General features: G+C 55.3%; 1 protein-coding gene across 11 annotated transcripts in view; it reads right to left on the reverse strand.

Annotated features, from left to right (window-relative positions):
* The window catches only part of CDK5RAP2 (CDK5 regulatory subunit associated protein 2), a 153,093-nt gene that overhangs the window by 52,059 nt on the left and 74,869 nt on the right, over positions 1–26,165 (reverse strand). For 8 of the 11 annotated variants that reach the window (XM_072842560.1, XM_072842566.1, XM_072842556.1 and 5 more), the window contains 7 exons: positions 20,860–20,957; positions 19,470–19,600; positions 18,048–18,157; positions 16,089–16,217; positions 9,496–9,591; positions 7,494–7,681; positions 1,606–2,038 (listed from right to left, as the gene is read on the reverse strand). In XM_072842560.1, the coding sequence (XP_072698661.1) occupies positions 1,606–2,038; positions 7,494–7,681; positions 9,496–9,591; positions 16,089–16,217; positions 18,048–18,157; positions 19,470–19,600; positions 20,860–20,957 (1,185 nt within the window). The remainder of the gene's footprint in view (positions 1–1,605; positions 2,039–7,493; positions 7,682–9,495; positions 9,592–16,088; positions 16,218–18,047; positions 18,158–19,469; positions 19,601–20,859; positions 20,958–26,165) is intronic. The other 3 variants (XM_072842563.1, XM_072842559.1, XM_072842557.1) reach the window with 1 other exon arrangement.

Genomic DNA, 26,165 nt, shown 5'->3' on the forward strand with positions numbered 1-26,165 from the left:
TATATCCTTACTACTCCTCCCAACAGCTGACTCACTCTGGACCATTTTCTGAGACTTTGAGAGTCTGTATTTCTTCACATGTAAAATGTAGGGAATACCTATCTAACTCACAGGCTTCTTGAGATTAAATGTGATGGTATAGGTACAGGAAATCTAGCGTGATCCTGGCACAAACAGCAGATGCTAAAAAATAAACACTGTGGCCTTCCTTTTGAAGCCACAAGCAAGAAGGATAATTCTACGCTAAAAAAAAAATTTATATATTTGGGGAAATTAATGAGTTCATTCGATTATGTAATTTTTCTGCACAAAGGAGGCTACCTCCCACACAAACTGGGGGAAAAAAACATCTAGTTTTCCTAAAACACAGGTACAAACTAACAGAGCTGGGGGCAGATGAGAGCTTTCTATTCCAGCCAAAACGTACACATTTGCATCTGAAGTACCGTTAATATAATGGCAATGTCTTTTTATTTTTTTTATTTATTTATTTATTTTTTTTGTCTTTACTGATATCTTTAGAAAACCCTTTTCTAGAAATTACAGTTTTGGTGCATAATTTAAAACAATCAAAAGCAATTTTGCTAATGATATATCTAACTCCCTTTGGTATGCACAAAAGCAGTAATTTAGTGGTCAGAAAATAAACTTAATTCTCCATTCTGATGCTATGAAGCAGTGTGTACAGCTGATTTCTCAGATACAAAACACCCATCAGAAACAAGAACACCAACAGCCATCACTGGCGCTCTATTAGAAACATGACCTACTTCTCCACCAGAACACTGACATCTCTCCGCTTTGGGGAGCGTCAGCCCAACCCCTCCGCCCGGGAGGATTTTAGCAAAAGGTCCAATCAAACGCTGCCAAGAGAGTCTGGCTCTTAATCGTGTGGCATATTTGATGGTATTTGAGGAGAAGCATCGAGACAGCGTCTTGACTGAAGCCAAATGCATTCCCCCCACCAAAACCGGACCCTACCACGCTGGGCCAGAAGGAGCGGGGGGCGAGCCTTGGAAAGGGTAGAGCAGAGCACTCAGCCGCGGGGGGTTCCACTCAGCCCCTTAGCTGCGGGCTCGCTGTGGGCACTGCGAGTCGGGCTTCCTCATCTCCGGGGAAATGTGGACCAAGCCCCAGAACAGTACCTCTCCGCCACACAGCCCGCACAAGATAAAACCGAGGTGCTCGGCCCTACTCCTAAAGTCAGGCTATCACAATTTCACTGCAATCTACAAAAGGAAATGTCCACCAGTGGGTGAAAATCCTACACCTTTTGGCACATTTCCCACAATGGAATATTTCAGAGCCACCGCAAGGAAACATGGTCCTGATACACAGCAGGAAAGAAAACGCTACACACAGATGTAAAAATACAGCTCTGTAAGGAAAACTGTATAAATGTCATGATGTACAGACGGAGAAGACCGGGCTGGGGGGGAGGTTAAGACGAACACACGCCTCTAGGGAGAGGCCAGACGAGGGGCAGGCAGGGGGAGACACCGGATTTTACAGACATCAGAAAAAGCAGTGAGATCAGAGTTGAGTTTTTAAGCCTTTCACTTGTATAAAAAAGAAAATAAATAAATAATCTATAGAAAAGCTTACTTTGTCGGCCCCACTGGGGAAGGAGAGGGCAGCGGCCGGCCTCCCTGGCACCAGGCACAAGCTCTGCGGCTGACCCTCAGCGTGGAACGTGGCGTCTGGGGGCTCCTCTTCCCAAACTCCTCTCTTGCCCTGGTTTGTGAACCTGAGTGTGTCGCCCTCCGCGGCCACGGTCTGCACGGAGGCATCTTTCAGCTCCCGCGTGGCCGCTTCACCCGCCCTGAGCAGCCGGGCTGTCCAAGGCGACCTCGGGTCATCACGGGACTTGGACGACGAGTCGACGTGGGCCAGGTGTCCTAGTTCACCTCCTAGCTGAACGGCCACCGGCGTCAGTGACTTCTCGGTCTTCCCATCAAGGTGTTCTGCGGAAACTCCCTGCTCTAGCGAGCGCATTCGTTCCAAGAGCAGTTCACGCAGCACTTTCAGGAGGTCTGGCCTGTTTTTCCAAAGGGAAGGAAGTGGGAGAAACAGGTTTTGTGCCGTAGCCTTGTGCCCCGCCCAGTCTCCCAAGTTTTCTCCACTGACTGGCCCGACGTCTGTCTAAACCACGCACCATGTGCCAGGACCCACAGCCCAGGATTTTACCCCAACCGCCTCGTGACCCCCCCTACCTGGGGATCCTGGCAGGTCTATCTCACGGAGAAGGGAATCACCTGACACAAGTACCCAGCAAGCGAGGGCCCGCGTGGCTGTGCGGGTGCCGGCTGGGCCTCAACAGGAGCAGACGGGTCACCAAGTACTGCCAACCGCGAGGTCCACCTGCCCCCGGCCCAGTCCTACATCCAGGGGAGTACGGCCCGGGTGGCCTGGTCACCCAGGTGGACCCTGTGCAGCCAGGGCCCGGGACACAGGCCCTCAACGAAGGGATGCTGCGAACGACTCGTAATACAAACAGCAGTGGCTTTGAAATCACACGAAAATGGCTTCAAATTCTAAGTCAGAGATTCTTTGGAAGTAACGTAATCCCCCTCCAAGGACGGCAACGAGGATTAAGCAAGAGAGCACAGAGGGAGCGGTACCTTCGCGTCCCTGGCCACCTGCCCCGTGCTCCCGCGGAGCCCGCCCAGCTGCGGCAGCGTGGACACTGAGGACGGCACCCGGGACACGAAGAGGCCCGTCTGGGGTGCTCCCTGCCTCTCTCCACTGGCCTGGGGCTTCCTCAGCGCTCCTGAGGCCCCCAGCAGGGCAGTGGGCAGGGGAAGCCCTCAGACAGTGGGGGGAAGAGAGCTGCTGGGACACACGTCCCCCGTCCCGCCTTCACAGGGCCAATGGCACGGCACCTCTAGGCCGTCCCCGGCGCTGTCCACAGCACGCAGGTCATGGACCCTGACTGGCTTTGCCTCTGCTCCCCGGGGTCACGGCCCAAAGAGACCACGTGTACCCAAGCCCTTACTTTGGGCTCCGCTTTCCTGGGAACCCAAACTGAGGGAGCTCGTAAAAGACTAGGGCGCAGTTCAGAGGAATCCCTGTGTTTCCTGTGCCGGGTGCCCGACGGACACCGAGGGGGCAAGACCACCTGCGAGGACTTAGCCTGGTGTCGGACACGGACATTGAGAAATCACTGCTTCACGGGGTCAAAGGGGGAACAGGGGCCCTGTGCAAGTTTAGGGGGTTACAAAGCCCCGATCCCGGGGTGCCCAGCCTGGGAGAGGCAGGAGATGCCAGAGAAGGGATTCTAGAGGCGAGGGGAGGTCAGCCAGGGCAAAGGAAACGGGACGTTCTCGGCATGAAAGCCAAGGTGACCAGGGAGGAGGCGCGGCTGGAAGCGAGGCAGGGAGAAGTCCGCGTGGGGGCACAGGGGAGCCTCCGGGCGACGCTCTGTGGCACGGGCGCCACCCGCGTGCCGTGCGGCAGGACTGCACAGGCTCCTGTCCGGGGACGGCGGGAGCACACACTCCGCCCCTCCCAGGCCGCTCTAAACACCCGTGACAGCAGAAGAGGCATAACAGAAAACCCCGTAAGGGGCGCTACAGGCCTCAAAGTCAAGGCAAAATTTGTCCAAACATGAGAAACTGAGGAGGAGAGGCAGTCAGGAAAAAAGGGGGCATTTGCAGAAAGCACTGGGGCCAGAAATTTAACTCCCCTATGGTGGAGATCTCCCGGAGTCCAGGGAAAAGTCAGGGGCTCCCCCCACGGGAGAAGGGGGGCCGGGGGTGTCCACACAGGCAAACCAAACCTGCACGCACAACCCACTACGACAGCGGACGGGCCACAGCCCAACGTCCACACTCGAGAAAATCAAATTAATAAGGCAACCCGAAGACCTTCACATAAGTATGTGTAAATCACCTAAAAAATAAAGGAGATGTTTGAGCTGCTACCGTTTCCCACCTGTTTCTCACTAAATAAAAGAATTCTTTAGTTTTCCTATAAAAAAATAAAGACTTAAAAATAAAAAAGAAGAAAAAGGACTCATTTAAGAGAAGAAGGAAACCAGGAAAGCGCCAGGAAATGGTGGGCGCAGGGACTGGAGCAGGCGAGGACGGAGGGAGAGGCGGGCAGGAGGAGGGAGGCCGGCGTCCGGCCGGGCGCGGGGGACAGAAGGGGCCCTCGGCCGCGCTGCGCTCTCTTCCCTCTGCCGATCCTCTCGCCTGCCTCCGGCCCGGGACTGACACTCGGCGCGACGCCCGATGGCCCCTGCCCTGTATCTGCGCCTGCGACACGTGACCGGGGCCGTGAACCCTCGAGGGCAGCGGGGAGGCCCCACTCCCATCCAGATCCCACCGCCCAGCTCTGGGGCAGGGGCGACTCCGTTCAGACCACAGCTTCGGCACACGGAGGCACAGGAAAAATTAAAGGTTTGAAAAACAGAATTTAAATGTACGGTACATTTTTTCACTTCGAATATGGAATCATCTAGCCTACACAAAGCATCTTAAAATTTAGTGAACCCAGACTTTAAAAAGACTGCTGGCACTTTACGCATGTTAAACTAAATTTTCCTTTCCTCTCCTTCCCTTAATATAGATTAAAAGTAATGACAATTGCTATTCAGCCGGCCAAAGGAGGACCGTTATTCACCACCAAACAACATACAATAAAACGCAGGAAACAGGCTTTACAGACGGGCAGTAAAAGGCGGTGAAAGAGGCCATTAGACTATACCAAGGTGGGGGTGCTGTTAGACAAACCCCTCACGTGTGACTTTGCTAGAGATCTGCGCAGCGGATCCACCAAGCCGTCGCCGGATCAGGACCTGTTTAACGGTTCGGTCGAGGGTCTGGTCAGAGGCGCAGACACCGTTTACACGGCCTTCCCGAGGACCTGGGCCGCGGCGCGAGGCCATGGGGGGCCGGCAGCTGCGAAGCCCGTGCGGCGTCGGGTCGTTAAGCACGCCAAGCACACTCGGGCCTCCCCGTGCGCCTGGGGGGTGGGGCCAAAGCTCACCCCACTTTACAGATGAAGCAATGGGCTCGGAAGACTCAAGATCCCCTAGCAAAGCGGCAGAACAAAGATCGGGGCAGCCCGATCCTCCTGAGCCCAGGGGTCACTATACCGTCTCCAATTCTCCCCATTTACCTTCTGCTGTGATGCTGAGCTTCTAACTGTCTGCACTGACGCTTCGGTATTTACCGAGCACCTCTCACCTGCCACCACGGCAGTGGGCATGCGTGGTGAAAAGGAATCAGGGGCTCGCATTTCATTAAGACGACATTCGTCCACGCCTATGTCGGTAACTAAATCAGACAACGTACAGCAGTGATGAGCAGGACCATCAGCCGCGGGAGGGAGGGAGGGAGTCCTGAGACCACGTGCAAGCAGGACTCCTGTTAGTGCTCAGCAAGGACCTGTCCACAGGGTGGATGTGGAGCTGAGACACCACCAGTCACATACATACTGCAGGCAGAGGGACGGCTGGTGCAAAGGCCCTGAGGTGTCTGAGGCACAGAGGAGCTCCGTGTGGCTGGGGGGTGGATGGTAAGGACAGAAAGAGGCGGGCTCCAGGGTGAGCAGCTCTGACCTTCCTGTAAGGGCAATGGAAGTCCACTGGAAGGTCGTACGCATGGAACAGATATGATCTGACCTAAGTTACAAAACGATCACTGGCTGCTCTGGGGAGAGTGGACAGTAGAGCAGCCTGCGCTGCTGGAGTCCAGGCAAGAGACGGTGGCGGCTGGGACAGGAGGGGACTCCCAAGCAGAAGAATAGTGTTTCTCTGACCAATTAAAATCCTGGTTGCCCAATGAGTGTTTGTAAAAGACTCCTCCAGAAGGTTCTCCAATGGCTCTAGCGCTTCCTAGCTACAGGAATGTCAAGTCCCCAAATGTCAGCTCCCACATTTATAAGAAAGAAAACACCATGAGCAGCGCACAAAGCTGGTGTGAGGGTGAACTGAGGCTGGGCCTATGGTGCCCAGGGTGTGGGCCAGAGGGTGCAGACCCCGGAGGGGCCCTCGGGAGGGCCTGGGGGGCCACGACTGCACCGTCACGGGCTTCAGTGGTCCGGTGCGAATGGCAGCTGTGCAGGGAACAAGACAGGGCCACAGACGTAGGCCGGCGTAAGAAACCCTGTCCTCACACTGCAACTGCCAATGCGGTCTGGAAGCTGTGGAGCAGAAACCTACAGGGAACAGGTAACTGAACCATAGATGTCACAGGCTGGCCTGGCAGGCGGGAGATGCTTTCTTTAAAATATGTAGTTAGGGGTCCACATCTTTAAAAATCAAGAGATGTAGGATACAATTTGGGGCTTCCACCGAAAGCCTGGAAGGCTGGGAGCCCAGGTGCCCGTACCACTCTGTCGCGTAGGGCTGAGAGGCTCCGGCCCAGTAGAGGGGGCACACGTGCCCGGGTTCGCCACATGCCCCCGCGGCCGCCATACTTTCCCCAGCTCAATCACCCAGGCACCTTCCAGGAGGTCCTCAGAGGGTGGCATCCCTACTCTCGGAGGGGACACTTGGGACCCTGACATGGAGAAAATCCTCCGTCTCTCAAGCCTTGACTCTGGTCACCAAGTCCCTGTGATAATAAACCAGAACGGCCCTAGACATGTGCCCCAACAGGACGCGAGCTAGAGAAGTGTGAGATGCCAGGCACCGGGGGCGGGTCAGCCTGCCTGAGCTCGAAAGCAGAACGGTCCGATCCTTATTTCTTAGCTAAGGAACGTCTGTGAGGCTTGGTGCACCAGCAGTGCAAGAACCAGCAGGGGTCCCGGCTCCTGCCAAGAGTCACGGGCAGGAGTTCTGGGCTCCGCTTCTCTGCCTCCACTGGAGAGAACTGGACAGTTTTACCGGACGCACAGCACCTGCCTGCCAGGCTCCTCCAACGGTGCGCCGTCTGCCTCCTCACGCACGAGAAGAGGTCGGAGAGGCCGGGGCCCTGAGAGAGGGAGGCGCGGCTCCGCCCGGCAGCTGTCGCCATGGTCTGGAAGAATGTGCAAGGGCGACAGTCTCCTCCCGAAGGGTTAATTTTAAAATTACAAAATGTACTGAATGTTTCTCCTTTTCTGGCTTAAGGCAAACCCCCGACTACTCCCTCACAGAGGACGGACGACGCACAACGAGAAGACAAACCAAGCTCAAGCTCAACGTAACCAGCGAGTCACAACCACAGCGGCAGCTCCTGAGCTGGTGCAGAACCTGAGGAGACTCCAGGGGGGCTGTTCCTCTCGCCGACAGCCGGACAGCCCTCCCCAGGGCTCGCGGGCCGACTCCAGAGGAAAGCTTTCTTCCTCTCCGTAACGGGCTCGCATGCGGCTCTGCGGAGTCCCCTCCCAGCCACCAGCGCGCAGCCTAATTACTTAATTGCATGACTGGCAAGATTCCTTCCAAGACGTTTCAGGGGCTCGCTCAGCTAAATTCCACGGCACCACCATCTAAATCCATTTAGCAAAATGAGTTTGTTCTCCCCTCAAACTCGAGAGAAAAAGCAGTGCGGGGGCCCCACGTCTACCTGGATTCCAGGAACAACGTGGCCTTCTCGTTGAAAAAAGGGGCCAGCAGGTTCAGGAGCTCGCCTTCCTCTAGACTCTGGTCTCCGGGGCAGCCAGGTGTGTGGGCTCCATCGTAGTCTAGGATGCTAGAATCTGTGTGCCTCGAGTATCCGTTTTTGCAGCCCCCTTTGGAAAAGTCCTCCACGACCTGCAAAGCAGAGGATGCGGTCAAAACACGGCCCCTGGAAGAGAGGAGGGCCGTGCGTGGGGGAGAAAGGGCGGAGGCAGCGACCGAATGGGCAGCGCCAGCAAGCCTGAGGGCAACGGAAGCGCAGCAGGCAGGGCAGAGCGCGGCTCCGGCTCGCAGGCCCACACGTGCCCTGTGGCGGGGCGGGGAGGTGCCTGTGCAAGAGCACGGACGGGTCACGCCACTTCTCCTCACCCTCAGTTCCCTGATCCGCACAACGTGGAGAGTAACGCCACCTCCCAAGGTGACCGTGAGAATAAAGTGAGATGACTGCCTCACCTAAGGTCCTGGCACAGTGTCCCGCCTGCCACGGCCATGTCCCCTCGCCCCCCGGCCCGCTCCTCGGGAGCCCAGGCCACGCCTGATGCTTCAGACGTCTGTCATCTACCTCTTGTGATGCATCCTCCCCGCTACAAATCGGGAAAGCGCCTTACTCTTTACAGAGACACGCTAATTAACATGACTTTGATTGGTCTCATTAGGAAAGTAGAGAGATCCTAATTCCCAGGGAGATGTTATTTACGGATCCATCTTCTGGGGTCACTGAGGGCCCCAGAGGAGTGGTACCAACAATGTGCCGAGTTAAAGCTTGTGTTGGGCATGCCCGAGGTGCTCCAATTAGCATTCTTTCTAAACTTCTTCTCCCAGTCTATAAATAACTGCCCTCGACTTCATTACTGCAGGTGGCACATACACTAGCCATCACACCCCTCTCTCACACTTGTAAAATGATTAAGATTATTAAATGGAAGACAAGACCCACACAAATGAGCAGTTATTTATAGGGTCTTGTTTGCCACCAATCTAGTTATTACGTCCATCTAAATAAGTAAGTTCCAAAGAAAGGAAATGTGGACTATCGTAATAAGAAGAGTCATAGCATTTCCTGAGCACTTCGTACATACCCTTCTATGCACTAATTGAAATATCACAGACACTCCGGCAAGGATGGATTATCTTCAAGGACCAAAAAACCCGGGCTGAGGGCCTACGCAAGGGTTAACTGAGGTCACAAAGATGAAGACCAAGACTCAAGACCTAATTCCAAGATCCCCACTTTGAACTGCTTTGCTTTCCAAAACCACCGACATTTTGATGATCTCACACTTGTGACTTCAAGAACTTCAACGCCTGGAAGGTTACAAATGCCAGACTGCAGCCTCCTCTGTCCATCGCATCCCAGGCTTTCAGGCTCTTTCAACCTCGGGAGAACGTTTGTCCCAAATGCCCAGTATCAATGTGACTGGAGGAACGTTCTCAACGATGCCCACGTGCCACCACGCGGGGCTCCAGATCAGGAGACTGGAGAGGGCCCCGAGAAGGGCGTCCTACGCTGCAGCGAAGTGATCTGGGACTCCACTGAGCGCAGCTCCTGCAGGGGAGGGGCTCCCCTCCCAACTCGGTCACTCACCTGCCCTGTGCCCTGGAGAGATCCTCTCCCCTCACAGGGCTCCGTCTCCAACGCAGACAACAAATGGGTCGGTTAGAGCGCCACAGATCTGACCAACTCCAGCAGCCGATGCCTGTTACTCTCTGACAACAACCCTGTTTTTATTGGCAACTCCTGGTCTCGCTGTTTCTCAACTGGCTCTACCACCCTGTTTGGAACTTACGAGAAGGAAGAGACCTAGCGTCTCGGCTCCCCGCTGGCACACAGCAGGCGCTCGACACGGGCAGAAGGAACGGAGAAGCCAACGGATTCACTCCAAGCAGGAAGGCTGGCTTGGGCACAGAGAGGGGAGCATGGAACTGGGAGGTGACTGCCACGTCCCTACCTTGTCACTCTGCTCCAAATGCTGGTCACTCGGGAAATTATTCTCGTCATCCGCTCCAATTCTGGTCGTGTCCTCATCCTCCTTGCTAGCCAAAAGCTACATGGAGCATGGAATGGTGTGAAAATGCAACCCAAAAAAGTGTGCAGCATGAATATGCATGAGTAAGTCAGTGATGTCTTTTTTTTTTTTAATGCAAAACAAAAAACAAACCGAAAAGGAGGCAGAAACGAATGCCAAAGCCAATGAAATAAAAATTAACCAAAGTTAGAGATGCTAGTTCTAGCAAATCACACACAGCTGCCTAGAACCAAGCATAATTGAAGGACAAATTCCCCAAGAAATGACAAAAGCCATTTCCCCCTGCCCTTGCAGGGCCTTCCCCGAGCTGCTGTAAATTGAATATGCTGTCTGTTGTGCCGCTGCCATTCCTGCCATGGCTAAATTCACTTTCAGATTATATAAAAGTAACAAGATTTTGGAGAAAAGCTATTGATGGAATTGAAAACATCAAATAGCAAGAAGGCAGTAAATGAAATTTATGCTGTGCCCGATTTATGCATCACTTCTCCAGTTTAGCACAGGGCATAAACCTCTTCTTGGACTGTCACACACCCGAGATGGACAGTCCCCACAACGCCGTCACTTTGCTGACAAAAAGTCCTCATCGCTAATGAGTATCGAGCTGGCCTGACGATAACTTTATGCTTTGGAAATGAAGAACTTTTTTTTTTTTTTATAAAGATTGCATGAATCCCTAATGCTTTAAAGAAGTGTAAATCCCAAAGCTTCTGCACTCTGCACTCCGCAGAATGGACAATACGATGTTCTCAAGGGGGCCAGATCTCAGCTCGCTGGAAGAGCAGAACTTCTAGTCCTGGGACACCTGGATTAAAGCAAATAAAAACAGAGAGGACAGGTGGCCACCCAGGGAGGTCATCAGTCAAAACTGGTTCAGAAATTATACCAAACCTCACCTCACCAATGAAACTGTAAGTTCCGCGCCAAAGTGTCAAAACCACAAACCGGGCGCTGAGTCACTGGCCCGGGTGCTGTTGTACATACGAGATTTCTAAGGTTCTGTCGCTACAGTTTTATTTACAAATTCCTACATTTAGTCCATACTTTCCGCAGACCAACTTAAATTCTTCTGACCTTCCTTTTATAGGAAACCCTTATTTTGGAAGAAAGCAAACCAAACAAAGCAAACTGACTTCATTTAAGTCATTTTTATAGAAAACTTTCCAGGACCAGAACACACTCAACCTGACCATATCCAAATCTGTCATCAGGCTCAAAGAGGACTGATGACCTTACAAATCAGAGCTGTAGGGGCCCAACGGGGGCTCAGTGGTTGAGCATCTGCTTTTAGCTCAGGGCATGACCCCGGGGTCCTGGGATCGAGTCCCACATCGGGCTCCTGCAGGGAGCCTGCTTCTCCCTCTGCCTGGGTCTCTGCCTCCCTTTCTGTGTCTCTCATGAATAAATAAAATCCTTAAAAAAAAAAAAAAAAAAACTAGTGCTTCTAAACTATTGACCATTAAACAGGCTAGCTACATGTGAATATACTTACCAACGCATAAAAGTTTCCACATGTGGATGAGGTGCTTCTCTCTCTCTAGCGGCATCTTTCCTCATTATTAAAACATTCTCAAGTGATAAGGACCAACCAGGACTATCAAACTTGTTGGTGGGCGTACAAAAGGTCAGACGACTGTGGAAAAAGTACTGGCAGTATCTTCTAAAACAAATAACCCTGTGGCTTGGGAATCCTACTCCTGGGTATTCATCAAGAAAAATGAAAACCAATATCCTCATAAAGATCTATGCAGGAATGTTCCTACCAACTTTTCATAATATCCAAAAACCGAAACAACCCAAGTGCACATCGATAGCCGAATGAATAAACAAATTTTAATATATTTACACACGATGGGAATGCTACTTAGCAATAAAAGGAACATGTGGCTGGTTCACACTACAACACGGATGAATCCCAGAAACAGAACGCCGACAGAAAGCAGCTTCACACAAGAGGGAGTCTACGTGCAGACTCCATTTATGTGGAAGCCTAGTGCGGGCAAAACTAGCCCATGGGGGACACAAGTGGGGGCCTGCGGGAGCCGTGGGAACCCAGGAGGGACACGAGGCGTCCGGAGGAGGCGTGGGGTACAGGGGGACGCACATTCGTAAGACTTAGCGAATACGCAGTTGCCATTTCTGTATTTCAACATATGTGAACTCAACCTTAAAGGAAAAAATAACCATAAACACACCATGAAGTTAAGATGTGTATGTTGAAGTATTTCAGAGGAAGGAAGTGTATTTGTAATCGTGGTGGAACTTAGTCATTTACATTAAAATTTATCAAAAAGGTAAGGGGGTGGGATCCCTGGGTGGCGCAGTGGTTTAGCGCCTGCCTTTGGCCCAGGGCGCGATCCTGGAGACCCGGGATCGAATCCCACGTCAGGCTCCCGGTGCATGGAGCCTGCTTCTCCCTCTGCCTGTGTCTCTGCCTCTCTCTCTCTCTCTCTGTGACTATCATAAATAAGTAAAAATTAAAAAAAAAAAAAAAAAGGTAAGGGGGTGACGATGGAAACCCGGGCGGTGTTAACAGGACAATCCAGGGGGGGGGGGTACGTGGGTGCTCACTGTCAGGTTCTTCTCACTCTGCTGTGTTTAAATTTCTTCAGGCTAAAATGCTGGGGGGACGTGTCTCTCATCTTTTAAAACACAAAACAACAACAGCGTCTCTCTGGCTCCCCAGCAGCTCCGGTGGCTGAGCTCTCGGCCCCTCTCCAAGCTTCCCGAGAGAACTTTGGTCCCAGCTGCAGGTGGGAGGTCCCCGGGGCCGTCCCCCAGGGGACGGAGCACACGCCAGCCCAGGGAGGGGCGGCGGGGAGCCAGCCGCGGGCCCCGTGGGTACAGGAAGGGCCCCGTGCGTGGAGCTGAGAGAGACACGGCTTACCCCAGGGCACTCCAAGTCCAGGTACCGGGAGTCTCTCTTCAGTCCCAGGACCGCAGCCACACCACGGCCTGAGCAGTGAGACAGGATGAACTTTCCTTCCTCTTTACCTCCGCTGACTTGGTCGAAATTAAAAGTAAACTCAATTTCCACCAACGGCCAAGAAATTAAATGTATGGACACAGAGAAATGTCCCTCCTCCACATGTGAACGCCCCACTGGCAACCTCTGAGAGTACCTGACCCTCGCAGACACTGCCCCTCTGCGTCCCTGCGTCCCACGCGGGTGGGGCGCCACCCCGCCCCCACGTCACCGCCTGGCGCCCAGGCAGCGCTGCCGAGAGCCCGCGCCAAGGGACAGTCTTTTAAAGTGAGAGCTGAGACCAAAGGACCAGGATCACCCCTGGTCCTCCGCTCCACACGCTTACGGGAGACGCACACTCTCGGGCCCCAGGCCAGGCTCACGGAACCGGAGCCTTCGTTTTAACGAGACGCCAGGAGAGTCCCACGCACGTCGCACTTTAGGAGCTCTGCCCTACGGTGCCACACACACGACCCCACACAGAGTCCGAATAAGGCTCTCGTCCTAACTCCCCCTGACTGACTCCAAACAGTGAACTAACCGCTCTACTGCGCACCTACTATATCCCAGGCACCGTGTCGAGGGCTCTTTATAAATCATGTAAAATTCATAATAACTTATGAGGTCAAACTCTTAGAAACCTCGTCCTTTTAACGAAATCCAATCTGCTTCCGACAAACTCCACTTTATCCTGCTACTAATAGCAGAAGTTAACAAGCACCTCCTACTTCTGAGCATTACGTCTGTCCTCGGGAGTCACACCACCTTTATTTCTCATTCAACATAGCAGCCAGCCCTTCCAATACCTGCATTCAATCACATGATGTCCCTCAATCCATGTTTTCCCTCCATGCCAAAAAATAAAATAAAAAAAAAATCCTAGTTCCTAGCCCTTTCTAAAACTGATGATGTAAGTAAATAATAACAGACTAGCTCTTTCCGTGCACACACATGTAGCCTACAACCCACCCGAGGGGACAGTTCCGCACATCACACGGTTTGTGGTTTGCAAGGCTCACGGCCCCAATCACGCCTGCTCATCAATTCTCAACCACGTTTTCTATAATGTGTAAGTTAATAACCGGTAAATAAACATAAAGAAGGCACCTGGGTGGCTCAGCCGGGGAAGCATCTGCCTCCAGCTCAGGTCACCGTCTCAGGGTCCTGGGGTCGAGTCCCGGTGTCGGGCTCCCTGCTCAGTGGGGAGTCTGCTTCTCCCTCTGCCCCGCCCCTCCCCGGCCCTGTTCATTCTCTCTCACTCTCTCAAATAAATAAATAAAATCTTTTAAAAAAGTAAAAATAAGCACAAAGAAATAGAAGCAAACTGATCAGAGATTATTTTAATGCCCTTTAAAACCAAAGGACACCTGTTCTCAGTCTTTTCTGTGTTTTCTAAGTGAATTGCTCATGTGCAGCAGTGAGCACTGTCCCAATCAGCTGGAGGGAATCCATGCCCAGGCAACCATTCTGAGGACAAACCTGACAAACTGCACCAAGGGCCTCCTACTACTTATACCCTTAGTCAAACTCAAAGTTGCAGGGGGAGCCTATAGGAAATAGAGTTACATGCCTACTTTATACCTGTATCTACCTATAGACCTAGAAATTACGTATCTGGGAATACAGTCTAAGGGGAAAAAAATCTAAACCCAAACCCAGAAAAAGATTTGTGTCTGAAGACACTCATCAAGTAATTTAAGACAGCGAATCACTGGAAATAATCTACGTGTCCAACAATAATGCAGCAATTCAATTTCAGCTCATTCATAAGATGAAACAAGATGCTGTAACCTAACAGCAATTGGAAAAAAAAAAAGGAACAAAACCATATATGCATTGTGGGCCTGCACGTGTCCATATACACAAACAGAGAAGGAAGGATTCCAAATGTCAAATAACTGTACGTGTTTTAAAGTGACAGGATTGGGGTAATTTCTTTTCTGCATTTTAACCCGATGCTGTTGACTAATTAAATATTAGAGAGAAAATACTGAATTTTGAAAACACGGAACAGATTCGCTTTCTCCCCTCCCTCTTCCTGCTTTGCAGGCTCCGGGCAGCAGGGCCAGTGCCCAGCCCCCCCGCAGGCCCTGCCGCTTAGAGAGGCCACGGGCAGCCCGGGCGTTTCCAGGCCCCATCAAAGGGGAACCACACGCACGCCCAGGGCCCGGCAGCGTCCCGTCTGCGCCATCCCACCTCTCCTCCCTCAGCTCAAGGCCCCTGTGGGAACAGCTCCCTCCCGGGTGGCTCTTCGGACCTTCCCATCCTATTCGTGGAAGACGGGAAACCGGGAGCCAGGACGCAGCATCCAGAGAGAACGTCAAGGTGAAGTGCAATCTGACAAATGGCTCATATCTGAACCGGCTGGTATGAAGATCTCAGAGTGGGAAGAGGAAAAAGCCTCTGTTCTCCAAAGAACATAATGGGACATTTAACAGATTTTTGTTCAAAGGGCAAGTGAACAAACAAACTTGCCATTTACGACTCCAATGAAGTAGGTGAGGAATGAGCTGCTTATTAAAGATGCTGCCTGGGAGAAAACAAACCAAGAGACTTATTTCTCCCTAAACGGACTGCAGATATTCTTTGTTTCCAAAATTAGGTGGAGCCTTGGAGGCTAAGATCCATAAATAACACCCGCTCCGTCAAAGAGCACGGCCTCCTGCTCGCTGTGGCCCCGAGGCCCGCCCGGCCTGGCCCGACGCTGCACCCTGCAGCACCTGTGGGCCGACTGGGGAGCCCGGGCCCGCGGACAGAAGGGCCCTGGCCTGGCGCCAAGATCAGCTCTGCCCAGCTTGGCCGCGGAGGCGGGGGGGGGGGGGGGGGCATCAGGGCTAAGGGCAGCGACGGCCGGCTCTTCCCGGTACACGACTCCAGGCTCCCCTGTGGTCCGCTGGCCGGCCATGGGGGGGACAAGAGGGACAGGGACAGGAGGGCCTCACAGCGACAGTGGAGGCCCCCAGGGGGCCAGGTGGGCTGGGGCGTCCCTCGTCTCTCCTGAGGCGGAGCACTCCCGGAGAGGCCGAGGACGCGGCCCCCAAACCGCAGGCCGCCTCCCGGTCCTGCCCAGACACACGATTTAACCCTTGGCCCCCCGGACTTTCCGAGACCAGCAGCAGAAACCCCTGCGGCAGGCGGCCGGGCGGGAGGGCGCGGGACAGGCTGGCGGCCCCCCTCCCCACGGCGGCAGAGTGCGGGAGCTGGGTCCGCGTGGGGGGCGACACTCATGCAGTCCCACCCCAGCCCGGAGGCCCCAACCGTGAGGGGGTGCACAGAACTCAGATTAACCCAAAAAGTAAATGAAAATGCATTTATGCATTTGTTTTCCGATGGTAAGGGATTCCTTAGGACGGCCGGACACGCCCCGAGCGACCTGGGCGGCGTGGCAACTGGCCAGGGCCCTCTGAGGCCACACGCTCAGCCGCAGGCACCCCCGCAGCCACGCCCCGGGGCCGGCTCAGGGCCCAGCACTGCCGGACCTGCCCCCCGTGTCCGCGCAGACGTACCCGGGGCAGCTGCAGGCGCGCGGGCCGGTCCCGGCTGCTCTTACCTGCGACTGTGCCGCCGACCCGAGTCTGTCCCCGCCCTGGGCGCCCATGCACGAGAGATCAAGCATGGTCTTCTTCAGGTGCTGGTTGTCCGCGTGCAGCTCCCTCACCAGCTGTATCAGGTCACTGACCTGCGGACGGAGCAGAGGGAGACGGGCTGCCCACCAGCCGACCTCGGCCTCCCGGGCCCCGGCCCCTGGCTCCGCTCAGGGCGCGCTGAAACCCGCAGCCGCACGCCTGTGTTCGAACCCCCGCCACCCCTCCCGGGCTGCTGCGGGAACCGGTCGGGATCGGGCCACAGCTCCTACTTGAGGACAAGCCCGGGTGGACGGCCCCGAGACGTGTCAGGGGCCTCCCTCAGCACCGACCTTCGCCGACCGACCCAGCGACGTCAGTGGTGCTCATCTCCTTCAGTTACAAAGCAACTCACAGCTACTCAAAGACGCCACAAGCTTCAGCCCTTCATTCCCTACAGACGTCCTGAGGGGGGCCAGGCTGCCGGACTCCTCCCACCTCCACGAGGAGCGGACACAGAGAGGTGTAGGGCCCGAGGCCCCAGGCGGGACGTGCGGGGCACCGCGTGACGTATAAGGACGGCCGGAGGGCCTGTCCACGGGGGAAAGGGCTGCTGCCTCCCCACGGGCCAAGCGGGCTGCAGCTGAGACCCCGGGCTCCCAGCCCTGGGCTCCTCCCTCCGTGCGCCCGGGTCCTGCCAGCCCAGGGCCACCACAATCAAGCACTACCTTCCTCCCCTCAAGCTTCTACCCCAACGGCTAGTAATTCTGCAGACGTCTCACTGGAGGAAGCGTCAGCCCCCCGACTACACAGGAGGCGTCCAGCACCGGGAACCGCGACGACACCTGGGCCCCACCAAGGCTGGGGTGAGAAGAGCAAAACGCCCCGGCCCTGCAGACAGTTACTAAGTGCCAAGCACGCCGCGTCCTTCCCGCCCCTACACGTCGCCACAGGAGGTGCTCCCAGCTGCCCTCACCGTCCCCGCGTCCCTGAAGAACCTTCAACAACTGAAACGCCTCAAGGCTCCTTGTTCCACTCCTCCCCAAACACTCGAATTCTCAATTCTCCTTTCTATTCCTAACTTTTAGTTGCTTACACCTACCGGTCTCTCTCTCTCTCCCTCTGCAGAGAAGACCTCCACCGAGACAAACTCCTATTCATCCTTCAAAACCCACTTCAGGCCTCACATCTGCTGAAAAGCCTCCTGTGAGCCAGTGAGCACCTGCAGCCCCCGAGGACTCCCCTCTCCTCCTGTGCCACGTCTGCTACCTCTGCCTCGCCCACCCACCTACCGGGGCAACCCCCGCACCCGCACTGCAACCACCTGCTGACGTGTCTGACCGCTCTACCGCAATGGGAATTGCTCCAAGGCAGAAACTGAATCTGTCATACGTGGATGATAATTTTATAACAAACTGTCTCCTCTGAGCTCACAGTTCCTACTCTTATCAGTGGCTGCCAGAGTCTTGGAAGTTCGAAACCACTCTCATCACACCAACAATCAACAGATTGAGGAACCTGGTTCCCAGTTTTAAAAAAGATTCACTGATCAAACCTGGGTCTTCATTCTTTCAGAAAGCATGTGTTAACTCCCACTATGCGTGGAAGGCCCTGGAACATCAAAAGTAGGTGAGATACAATCACTAACTTTAAGATGCTCGCAGCCTGGTGGGGATTCAGACGAATAAGCAGGTAAGTCCAGATCAGCGTGAGCACGCCGTGCCGCCGGCGCGAGAGGAGGGAGCGACCTGAGGGGGGACTGCACGGCATCCGCTAGGGCACATCGAGCCTGGGCTGGTCCCAGGAGGAACAAAGGTCGAGCAAAGACAGGCAGCGACAGAGGGAAGAAAGGCAAGGAAAGAGGCTTTCAGAACCTTACACCTCAGATCAGAAACCCGGGAGGCAACAAATAACCAACCAAGGGCTCAGAGTTCACAGGTCAGTACCTTTTTCTTAAGTTCTTCTTGAGAAAAATGCTCCACTTGAAACCGATTGGGCTCTTCAAGGCAAATACTCAGGTAAGATGTTTGATCACTGTAAAATGAAAATGGTTCTTCTGCAAAAAGAAAAAAGGGAGGGAGAAGAAACAATATTAGAACCAGATCCTTCCGAGCCCAATCCTAGTACAGCCCCGTACGGAGGGAGGGGACGGGGTGGGGGGGTCGCTACGAGGGGGAGTCAGTACAAACAGGGAGTTGAATGTTCCATCTTTGGAGCAAAAGTAATTTTCCCTCTTTCTCTACGGGCTGGTATCTCAACGTGTGGTTTCGTCGCGGGCTGCGGCTGTCGCTGCGGCCTGTTCTGAATTATGATCTGCATACCAAGTGCTGTACCTAGAGACCATTCGGAGTGGCACGAGCGAATGGTGATTTCAGTTTAAATGAGGGAGTGATTCTGTTTAGGAGCGAATACAGGAAAGTTAGACGTGACCCTCAAGGGCGGCGCTTCAGGGAAATAAAGGTGCCTCGTGTATTTCTTAGTGGCCCCAGAGCCCTCCGTGGTCATGAGCTCACCAAGTGCAGACACGGCTGCTAGATCTAAGATAAGGGGACCTCCGGCCACCTGCATAAAGGTCGACTTCCTCTGCAGCAAAGGTCGCATCCCCATGGGGAAGGAAGGCTCTGAGGAAGGGCGGGCTACGTCCTGAGTGATGCGTCTACAAACATGATCCCACTTAACGATCTGGGGAGAAGCGCCGATACGCCTAGTGCACTGGGAGGAGCCGCTCCTCATAGGAAGATGCCCTGGCTCGGACGTGGGTACATCAATCCCACCCCACCCCGAGCCACAGCATCTGCATTTGTAAAATGAAGTCAACACCTACGCCAGCCAAGGGGACGAGCGTCAGGATCAGTGATGAGCAATGAGGTGCCTGCTGCTGTGCCGTGTACACAGCAGGTGCTCCTGCTCCAGAAGGGTCAAGCCTACCACTGCAATTTCCAAATTTTTTTGCTCCTATGTGCCAGGCACCAGGCTAGAGACAGAAAGGAAGAGGACACTAGCGCACCCTACGGGCTCTGGTTCCAGCGAGCGGAGGGCCAGGTGTGGCTGCGACGAGCACGGCAACGCGAGGACCACAGGCCCCTCACCTTGGAGCCCTCCCTACGGAGTCGCCTGTGGCGGCGACAATGCCGACGGCAAGGTCTCAACAGGAAGCAGCCATCTCAGCGCCACGTGCCCGTGCGGCCCAGACTCCGCAGCAGGTGCCCCGGCACGCAAACTCACACGATGCGCTGAGCCCTCCCACGGAGGCCGAAGCGGACGCGCACAGACTGGGGGGCCAACATCAACACGGTCACCCCGAGAAAGGAACCCAGACAAAACCCTGTAGGCTCCTCATCCCCTCGTTCAGCCAAGAGAGCACCCACCTTCCCGCCTCCGAATTTCACTGATCTGCTCCTCCAGGGTCTTTTGTAAATTCCGATAGGACAGCACGTCCTGCTCCAGTTGCTTCCGCAAAGCGAAAATGCTGTTTAACTCGGCCTGCAGGCTGTTGATACTTGGTAAAACAAGACACCAGAAATTTTAAGTTTTTATTTAAACTCGTTACTTAACATGCAGAGTAAAATCTGTGTAGAATATAGTGACTCAACACATCCATACCTCACCCGAAGCCACCAGCAGTTTTTAAACAGACCCATTTGCACTTTAAAATACAAACGCCAGGGATCCCTGGGTGGCGCAGCGGTTTGGCGCCTGCCTTTGGCCCAGGGCGCGATCCTGGAGACCCGGGATCGAATCCCACATCAGGCTCCCGGTGCATGGAGCCTGCTTCTCCCTCTGCCTGTGTCTCTGCCTCTCTCTCTCTCTCTCTCTCTCTCTCTCTATCATAAATAAATAAAAAAAAAAAAAAAAAAAAAAAATTAAAATACAAACGCCAGCAAGCCTCCCCTTGACTATTAAGTCATCAGTGGGTTTTGTTTTGTTTTTTTCTTGTTATAAAAGTAAAGACATGTTTACGAAAAATTTAAAATACAAAAGCACAGGAAAACAAACACTACCATGGTCCCCCTACCCATTAACATGTGGCAGGCTACATGCCCTTTCTTCTTTTTTAAGACCCCGGCACCACCACTCACTGGCACCAGATCACCTCGGCAATTCTGGGGAGACACAGGTCGCTCCAAGGCAGGAACTTGTTGGGTTCCCGCGTGCAGTCACTCCCCACGGGACCCACTGTGGACGTCGCGTAAGCTCTCTGTTTTCAGGGCCTCAGGGAAGCAGGACGGCCGTGAGGATGGGGCGCTAACACACTCGGAGCCCTCTCTAAATCTGGACCCAAGTAGGATAAACATTTCATCCTAACGATCATATTTCTATCCTATGCTCGTCAGGATAAAAAAAACTTAAACAATCCAAATACCAAAGAATTGTTTTGTTTTGTTTTTGAAGACTTATTTACTTGAGAGAGAGAGAGAGAGAGAGAGAAAAAGTGCCTGGGGGGGAGGGGAGGAAGGGGAGAAACCCAAGCAGACCGTGCTGGGCGCGGAGCCTGACATGGGGCTCGGTCTCACCACCCAGAGACCACGGCCTGAGCCTACATCAAGGGTCTGGATGCTCGACCAACCGAGCCACCCGGGCGTCCCCAAATCAGACAATTCTTGATGTAAGATGTTTATCTACGTACGGCAATCACCACCAAAAGGCATTTGAAGCTTCTGAGCAAACCGGAAGGGCTCTGCTGCCTCAGACGCCAAATGTATTTATTCAAAGTAGGTATGTGTCCGTGCGTGTGTGACGTGCAAACTGTGACCTTACCTGTCCGGGTCCTGCAGGGACTTCACCAGATGAGCGTAGATGTCCCGCTCCTTCTTCAAGACCCGAAGCAGCTCTTCATAGTCTAATTGTTGCTTTTCCTGGAAATGACAATGGGCACCTGACATGAAGGGGGGAACCTCAAAAGCGTACACCCTGACATGATGCAGATGTGGGCCGTTCACAGACCCAGGCCCTGATGAGGCCACGTCGGGGCACCACCTGCAGGACGCCGGGGAACGACGGGCACCACGGCCCCCAGCAGAGCTCCCCGCTGCGCCCGGGTCTGGACAGCAGCTATAAAAGGAGCATCGCGCACCCGACGCACCCGGGGCGAAACCGCCGCTCGCTCGGTCTACACTACAGAAATGGCCTTCCACGCTCGCTCTTGCTCCCAAGACAAGAAGCCCGTCAACCCACCCTGGTGTCCGGGACAGGGGACTCACACTCCAACAGAAAAGGTCCAGCGAGCCACGCGCTAAAGCGACCGGAGCCGGATCTCTGCTCCTCACCAGCCCTGTGACCTAAGGGAGAAGCTAAAACCAGCGGGTCACGGTCTGAAGAGTATCGGGACACTGACCGAGCCTCGAACGGCCCAGGATGCGTACTAACGGCAGAGGAGGGACGAGGGCGCCACCTGACAGTCCTGGAAGCCAGCTTGCCCAGCCATGCGCAGGCGTGAGCCGTGACCCCTCAGGAGGGCACAGGGCGAGGACGCGGCCGCGCAGGCGCCTCCCTGAAGCCGGGCGGCCAGGCCACACAAGCTGAGCCCGACGCGAGGACGTTGCACTACAGGGCTGGCCCGGACGCTCGAGCAGCCTGACGGGCACGAGGGTCAGGGGCAGCCCGGGAGACTGTCCCAGACTGCAGACCGGAGCCCCGAGACCAAGCTCCGCGTGAGCCTGAAGCGGGCCCTGCGGCCACGAGGGGTCTGGGCACACGCGGCGCACCAACGTGCATCCGAGGACCAGCAGGCCGTGGAGGTCTGCTTAGTCCTGCTCGTGGGCACCGCGCTCGACGCACGACAGTGTCCTGCCCACGGGACCACACGCCGAGGTGCTCGGACGAGAGCGGCCTTTGCCGGGAGGCCTACTCCCAGGCGCGCAGGAAAACAGAGCCCGGGTCCTCCAAACATCCCCCCCATGACACCATCCCAAAGTAAGAAAGAACTCCACGCGAACTAACGCGCGGCGGGACACCTGGCACGGCGCCCCGCGCGGCCTCGACGCTCCCAAGTGCGGGGCGACAGTGTGTGGGGCGGGACAGCGGCCTGTGAGCGGCCCCTGCGCTCCACGCTGGCCCAGGCTCCCCCGAAGGTCCCATAACCGCTAGGACAGGGTCCCCGAAGCCGACGGCAGCGGCAGGGACACCGGCACCGCCGCACCCCACGGCAGTCGCGGTGCTTTCCCGGGACCGCGTCGTCGGAAGACGCAGGCACCTGTGATGCTCCAGGCGTCTCAAGTCACCTCAAAACATTGTCACCAGGACTTCCAAACCGCAGCAGCCACTGTCCTCAGCAGGCTTAGCGCAGCCGCGCCATTCCCAGAGCCCGTTCGTCAGCATCCTACGCCCGCGTTTCAACGTGACCGGTTCCCGCTACGACCCCGCGCACACCTCCTACGCTCTGAGCACGTCCCAGGTAGGGGACCCCGGATCCCCGGCTCCGGCGCCCACAGAGGCGGCAGCGGCAGCCCCGCCGTGAGGGGCGGTGAGGGGCTGCCCATGCTGACGCGCCAGCCTGCTCGTGACGAGCGAGTCACCCGGACTGCCGGAACCGTCAGGCCTTCCGTGAGTCACGCCGCGTGTCACTGGACAGGCAGCCCCTGTGCACGCCGAGTGTCGGCTCGCGGCCCAGAGAAGAGCCGGGAAGGATCTCACAGGATGACAGGACAACGCCGGCCACCGTGCTCAGCGCTCCCTGGGCACGTCCTCACGGAGTCCGTCCGCCAACCCCCGCGCTCGCCTCACCCGCTCAATTCCGTGAGGAGGGACCCGCGCACAGGGGCCACCAGCGGGCCGAGGGCAGGGCAGAGGCGGGGCGTGCACCAGGCAGCCGGCTCCGAGGCCCGCGCTCCTCGGTCCACCCATCCGTGCGCCACCATGGAGGCAAAGCCCTGGGGCGCTGGACGGGTCACACTGTCACTGTCAACCCCGTAAAAGGTGGCAAAGAACATCTGAGGGCCGACTGCTTCTTGAGCACCTGCCATGAGGCCGTGACGGCTGAGACTGCGGCCTGACCGTGCGGCTGCAGCAAGCGCCTCGACCTCTCGCTGTTTCCGGCTCCGCACCTACGAATGAAGGCAAGGACCCCGCGTGGCTCGGAGCGCTGCGAGGGGGACTCAACGAGTTCGTCTACACCAAGTGCTCGGGGCGAAGCCTGGCACGAAGTAGACACGTGGCGCATGTCGCCCCTAACCTACTCCGAGGCTCTGGAGCTCTGCCGGGTCCTCTGCGCGGGCCACCACCTCTAATCGAAGCCCAGGACGGTTACTGACCTTCCCGGTTTTCGGATGAAGAAACTGATTCTCTGAGAAGAGAATATCTGTTTGAGTCCCCCCAGCTACCACGTGGCAGCCAGCATTCGTGCTGACGTGTGTGACTTCAAAGCCCGTCAACAAGGGCAACGAGGGACTTGGGCCGCTGGCGCCGACTCCACACGTGGAAGGCCTGTGCCCGGTGAACCAACCCCTGGGGCTCCTGTATCCTGACCGCACGGCGGAGGCCCGGGCCGAGGACCGCCCAGGGGAAGGCCGGGGCCTGGAGGCCTGGGTTCTCGCCGGCAGCTACCCCAGACCCGCCCCAAGCCCCCTGTCCACCTGCCAGCCGACCGCCGCACTTCCCTTGCCCGCTCTCCCTCCATCTGAGCCCCGGGGGAATCCCCTCCCCCTCTGCAGGGACCACCGTTCACCCCCCTCGCTCACACACCGCCAGCACCTGCCAGGGTCCGCGGAGGCCAGTTCTCACCAGGAAGCCTTCCAGGACTGAGAAAAACACCCTGTCCCGGCCCCCCTGGCTCTCTGGTTCCCTTTCAGCCGAGAGCTAGCGCACCAGCCACCCGCGGGCGGGTGCGAGGGCCCCCTGGGGGCAGCCACGTCCCGAGCCAGGCACTGGACCCGCCACAGACCGGAGGCGGCCACAGACGCTGGCTGACCTGGGGATTAAGCAGCTGAGGGGACAAGGCAGGAGCCAACGTGAATCTTAAGAGCAGAGATTCCTGTGGATGCTTTGCATAATGGAAGTCAGAGTGAGTCAACGTCTTCCTAGAAGCAAATAGCTCGCCCATGTTAAATAAATGAACTCTTCAGAGCCATTTGGGTCCCGTTTCATCAATCACCTATTCCCCTGCGTTGAATCATGCCCCATTAGAATGAAGTCATTTGGCTCCCTCCGCACAGCTGACAAACCTGGAGATCTCCTCGGCATAGAGGCAGGGGGCCAGGCTGCCCTGCGGGCAGCGGCAAGAAGCACCTGCTCAGCAGGCACAGGCCACCCCCACCCGCCCTCCTGCCCCTCGGAACAAGAAGCAACCCAGACAGGAGGCCTCTCATCCCAAAGGAGACCAAGGCTGCCACACGCCTACCGGGGTCGGCCTGTGCAGTCTGTTCCCCACGGCCTTCAGGGCCCACCCGGCTCATCTGAAACCCGTCCCTAAAACATGGGGTAAGACCCCAGAAGGCCCCTCTCTTCCATAAGCCACCCCGGGACCCACAGTGTCCCAGTAGGATTCTCTCTCCAGACTCGGATTTCAGCTGACAAGCCAGCACCTGGGACGCTGGGTGTGCGTCACATCAAACACAGGGCCCTGGAGTCTAGAGCTGCGGTGTCCACGGGGCTGCCGCGCTTCTACCCTGAGACATGGCTACTCGGCTCTCCCGGCATCTGTGGGGGCCGCCAGCGCTCCCGATAAAGGCTCCCTCTCGCTGCTGCTGTGGCCACGCTGTGCATGTCGGGCCCTACGGCTTGCAACCAGAAGAACGTCAACTGGTAACTAAGGCAGTGCAGTACTCCCAATCCAATCAGGAGGTGAGCGTGCAATCCGCCCATGTGCAGATCAGGAAAGTGGGTTTCAGACAGATGAAGTGACCCGCCCAAGGCCACAGAGCCGGAGAGAAGAAGTTCCCGCTCCAGATCCAGGGCACTCCCTCCTCTGCAGAGCTTCCTTAATGCCGTGAAGGAAACCCGTGTAATGTGCAGACCACAACCTGGAGAGGTGGCAGGCGCGTAAAGACAAAGCCCGATGGCTCCCGTCGTGGTAAGCAGGGCAGTGTGGTGGCCTGGGAGACGGACGGGGTCTACTCGGGCAGCTGTGTCACAGCTCGGCAACAAAGACATTTATTTTAATACTCAGGAAATTCAGCAGTGATGTCCCAACCATGTCAGCAGCCAAGCTATAAATCTCGGGCTGCAGCAAGTTAAATACGGGCGGTGTGCTTCCCTCCCTGTTCTTCAATCCCCTCATCACCCAGCATTAATTGTCAGGATCACACAGTGATTAGAGGCAGAAGAGACTGCCCTGAGTCCACGGAGACCTCATCACAGCCTCAAGTTCTTTGTAGAAATGGGGAGAGGATAAACCCTAAATCAACACAAAGTGGCCAAGGGCACAGCAGGAGAAATCTGCGTTTTCTACAGAGAAAGAACTACAGTCAGAAAAGTACAGCTTTCTGGGGTGGGGGTGGGGTGGGGTGGGGTGAGGAGGCGGGCGGGGGGCGGTGTAGAAAGCCACAGGCTGCAACAGGTGGGACTGCGTAGACGGGCACCTAAGAAATTTATAATTCCAAAATGATCATTTATAATTCTTTATCCACAATTTGCAATTAGTCTTGCAGAACAGAATTAAAGCCTCTGCTAAAATACTCAGGCATTTTGCACAGTAATTTAAACATCACCAGGCTCTAAATCTAACTGAAAATCATACGACTTTTACTTGTGGTTCTGTGAAGTGCAGACAGCGCCCAGCGCAAGAAACCAAAAAAGTGGTAGCTGATCAAACTGGTGAGATTAAACTGTAAAACACTCAGCCTGTTCAATAAATCTGTAAACATTTCGTTCAACATTTAGACATATTTTGTCTAATTATGGATTCAAAATAGCAATGTTTGACGAAATGCATGGAAATCAGTGAAGACCTGAACATCTAAAAACACCTTGCTGGGCTACTCTCGTTTCAAAACACTGACTGTGCCTTATTACAGGTCAGGGTGCATCTTTTATTTTTTTTTTTTTTTAAGATTTTATTCATTTATTAGGGAGAGAAGGCACGCGTGAGTAAGGGGTGGTGCCGAATGGGAGTGAGAAGGAGAGGGAGA

This window comes from Canis lupus, chromosome 10 (genome assembly GCF_048164855.1).
Source record: "Canis lupus baileyi chromosome 10, mCanLup2.hap1, whole genome shotgun sequence".
In the NCBI taxonomy this organism is placed as follows: Eukaryota; Metazoa; Chordata; class Mammalia; order Carnivora; family Canidae; genus Canis; species Canis lupus.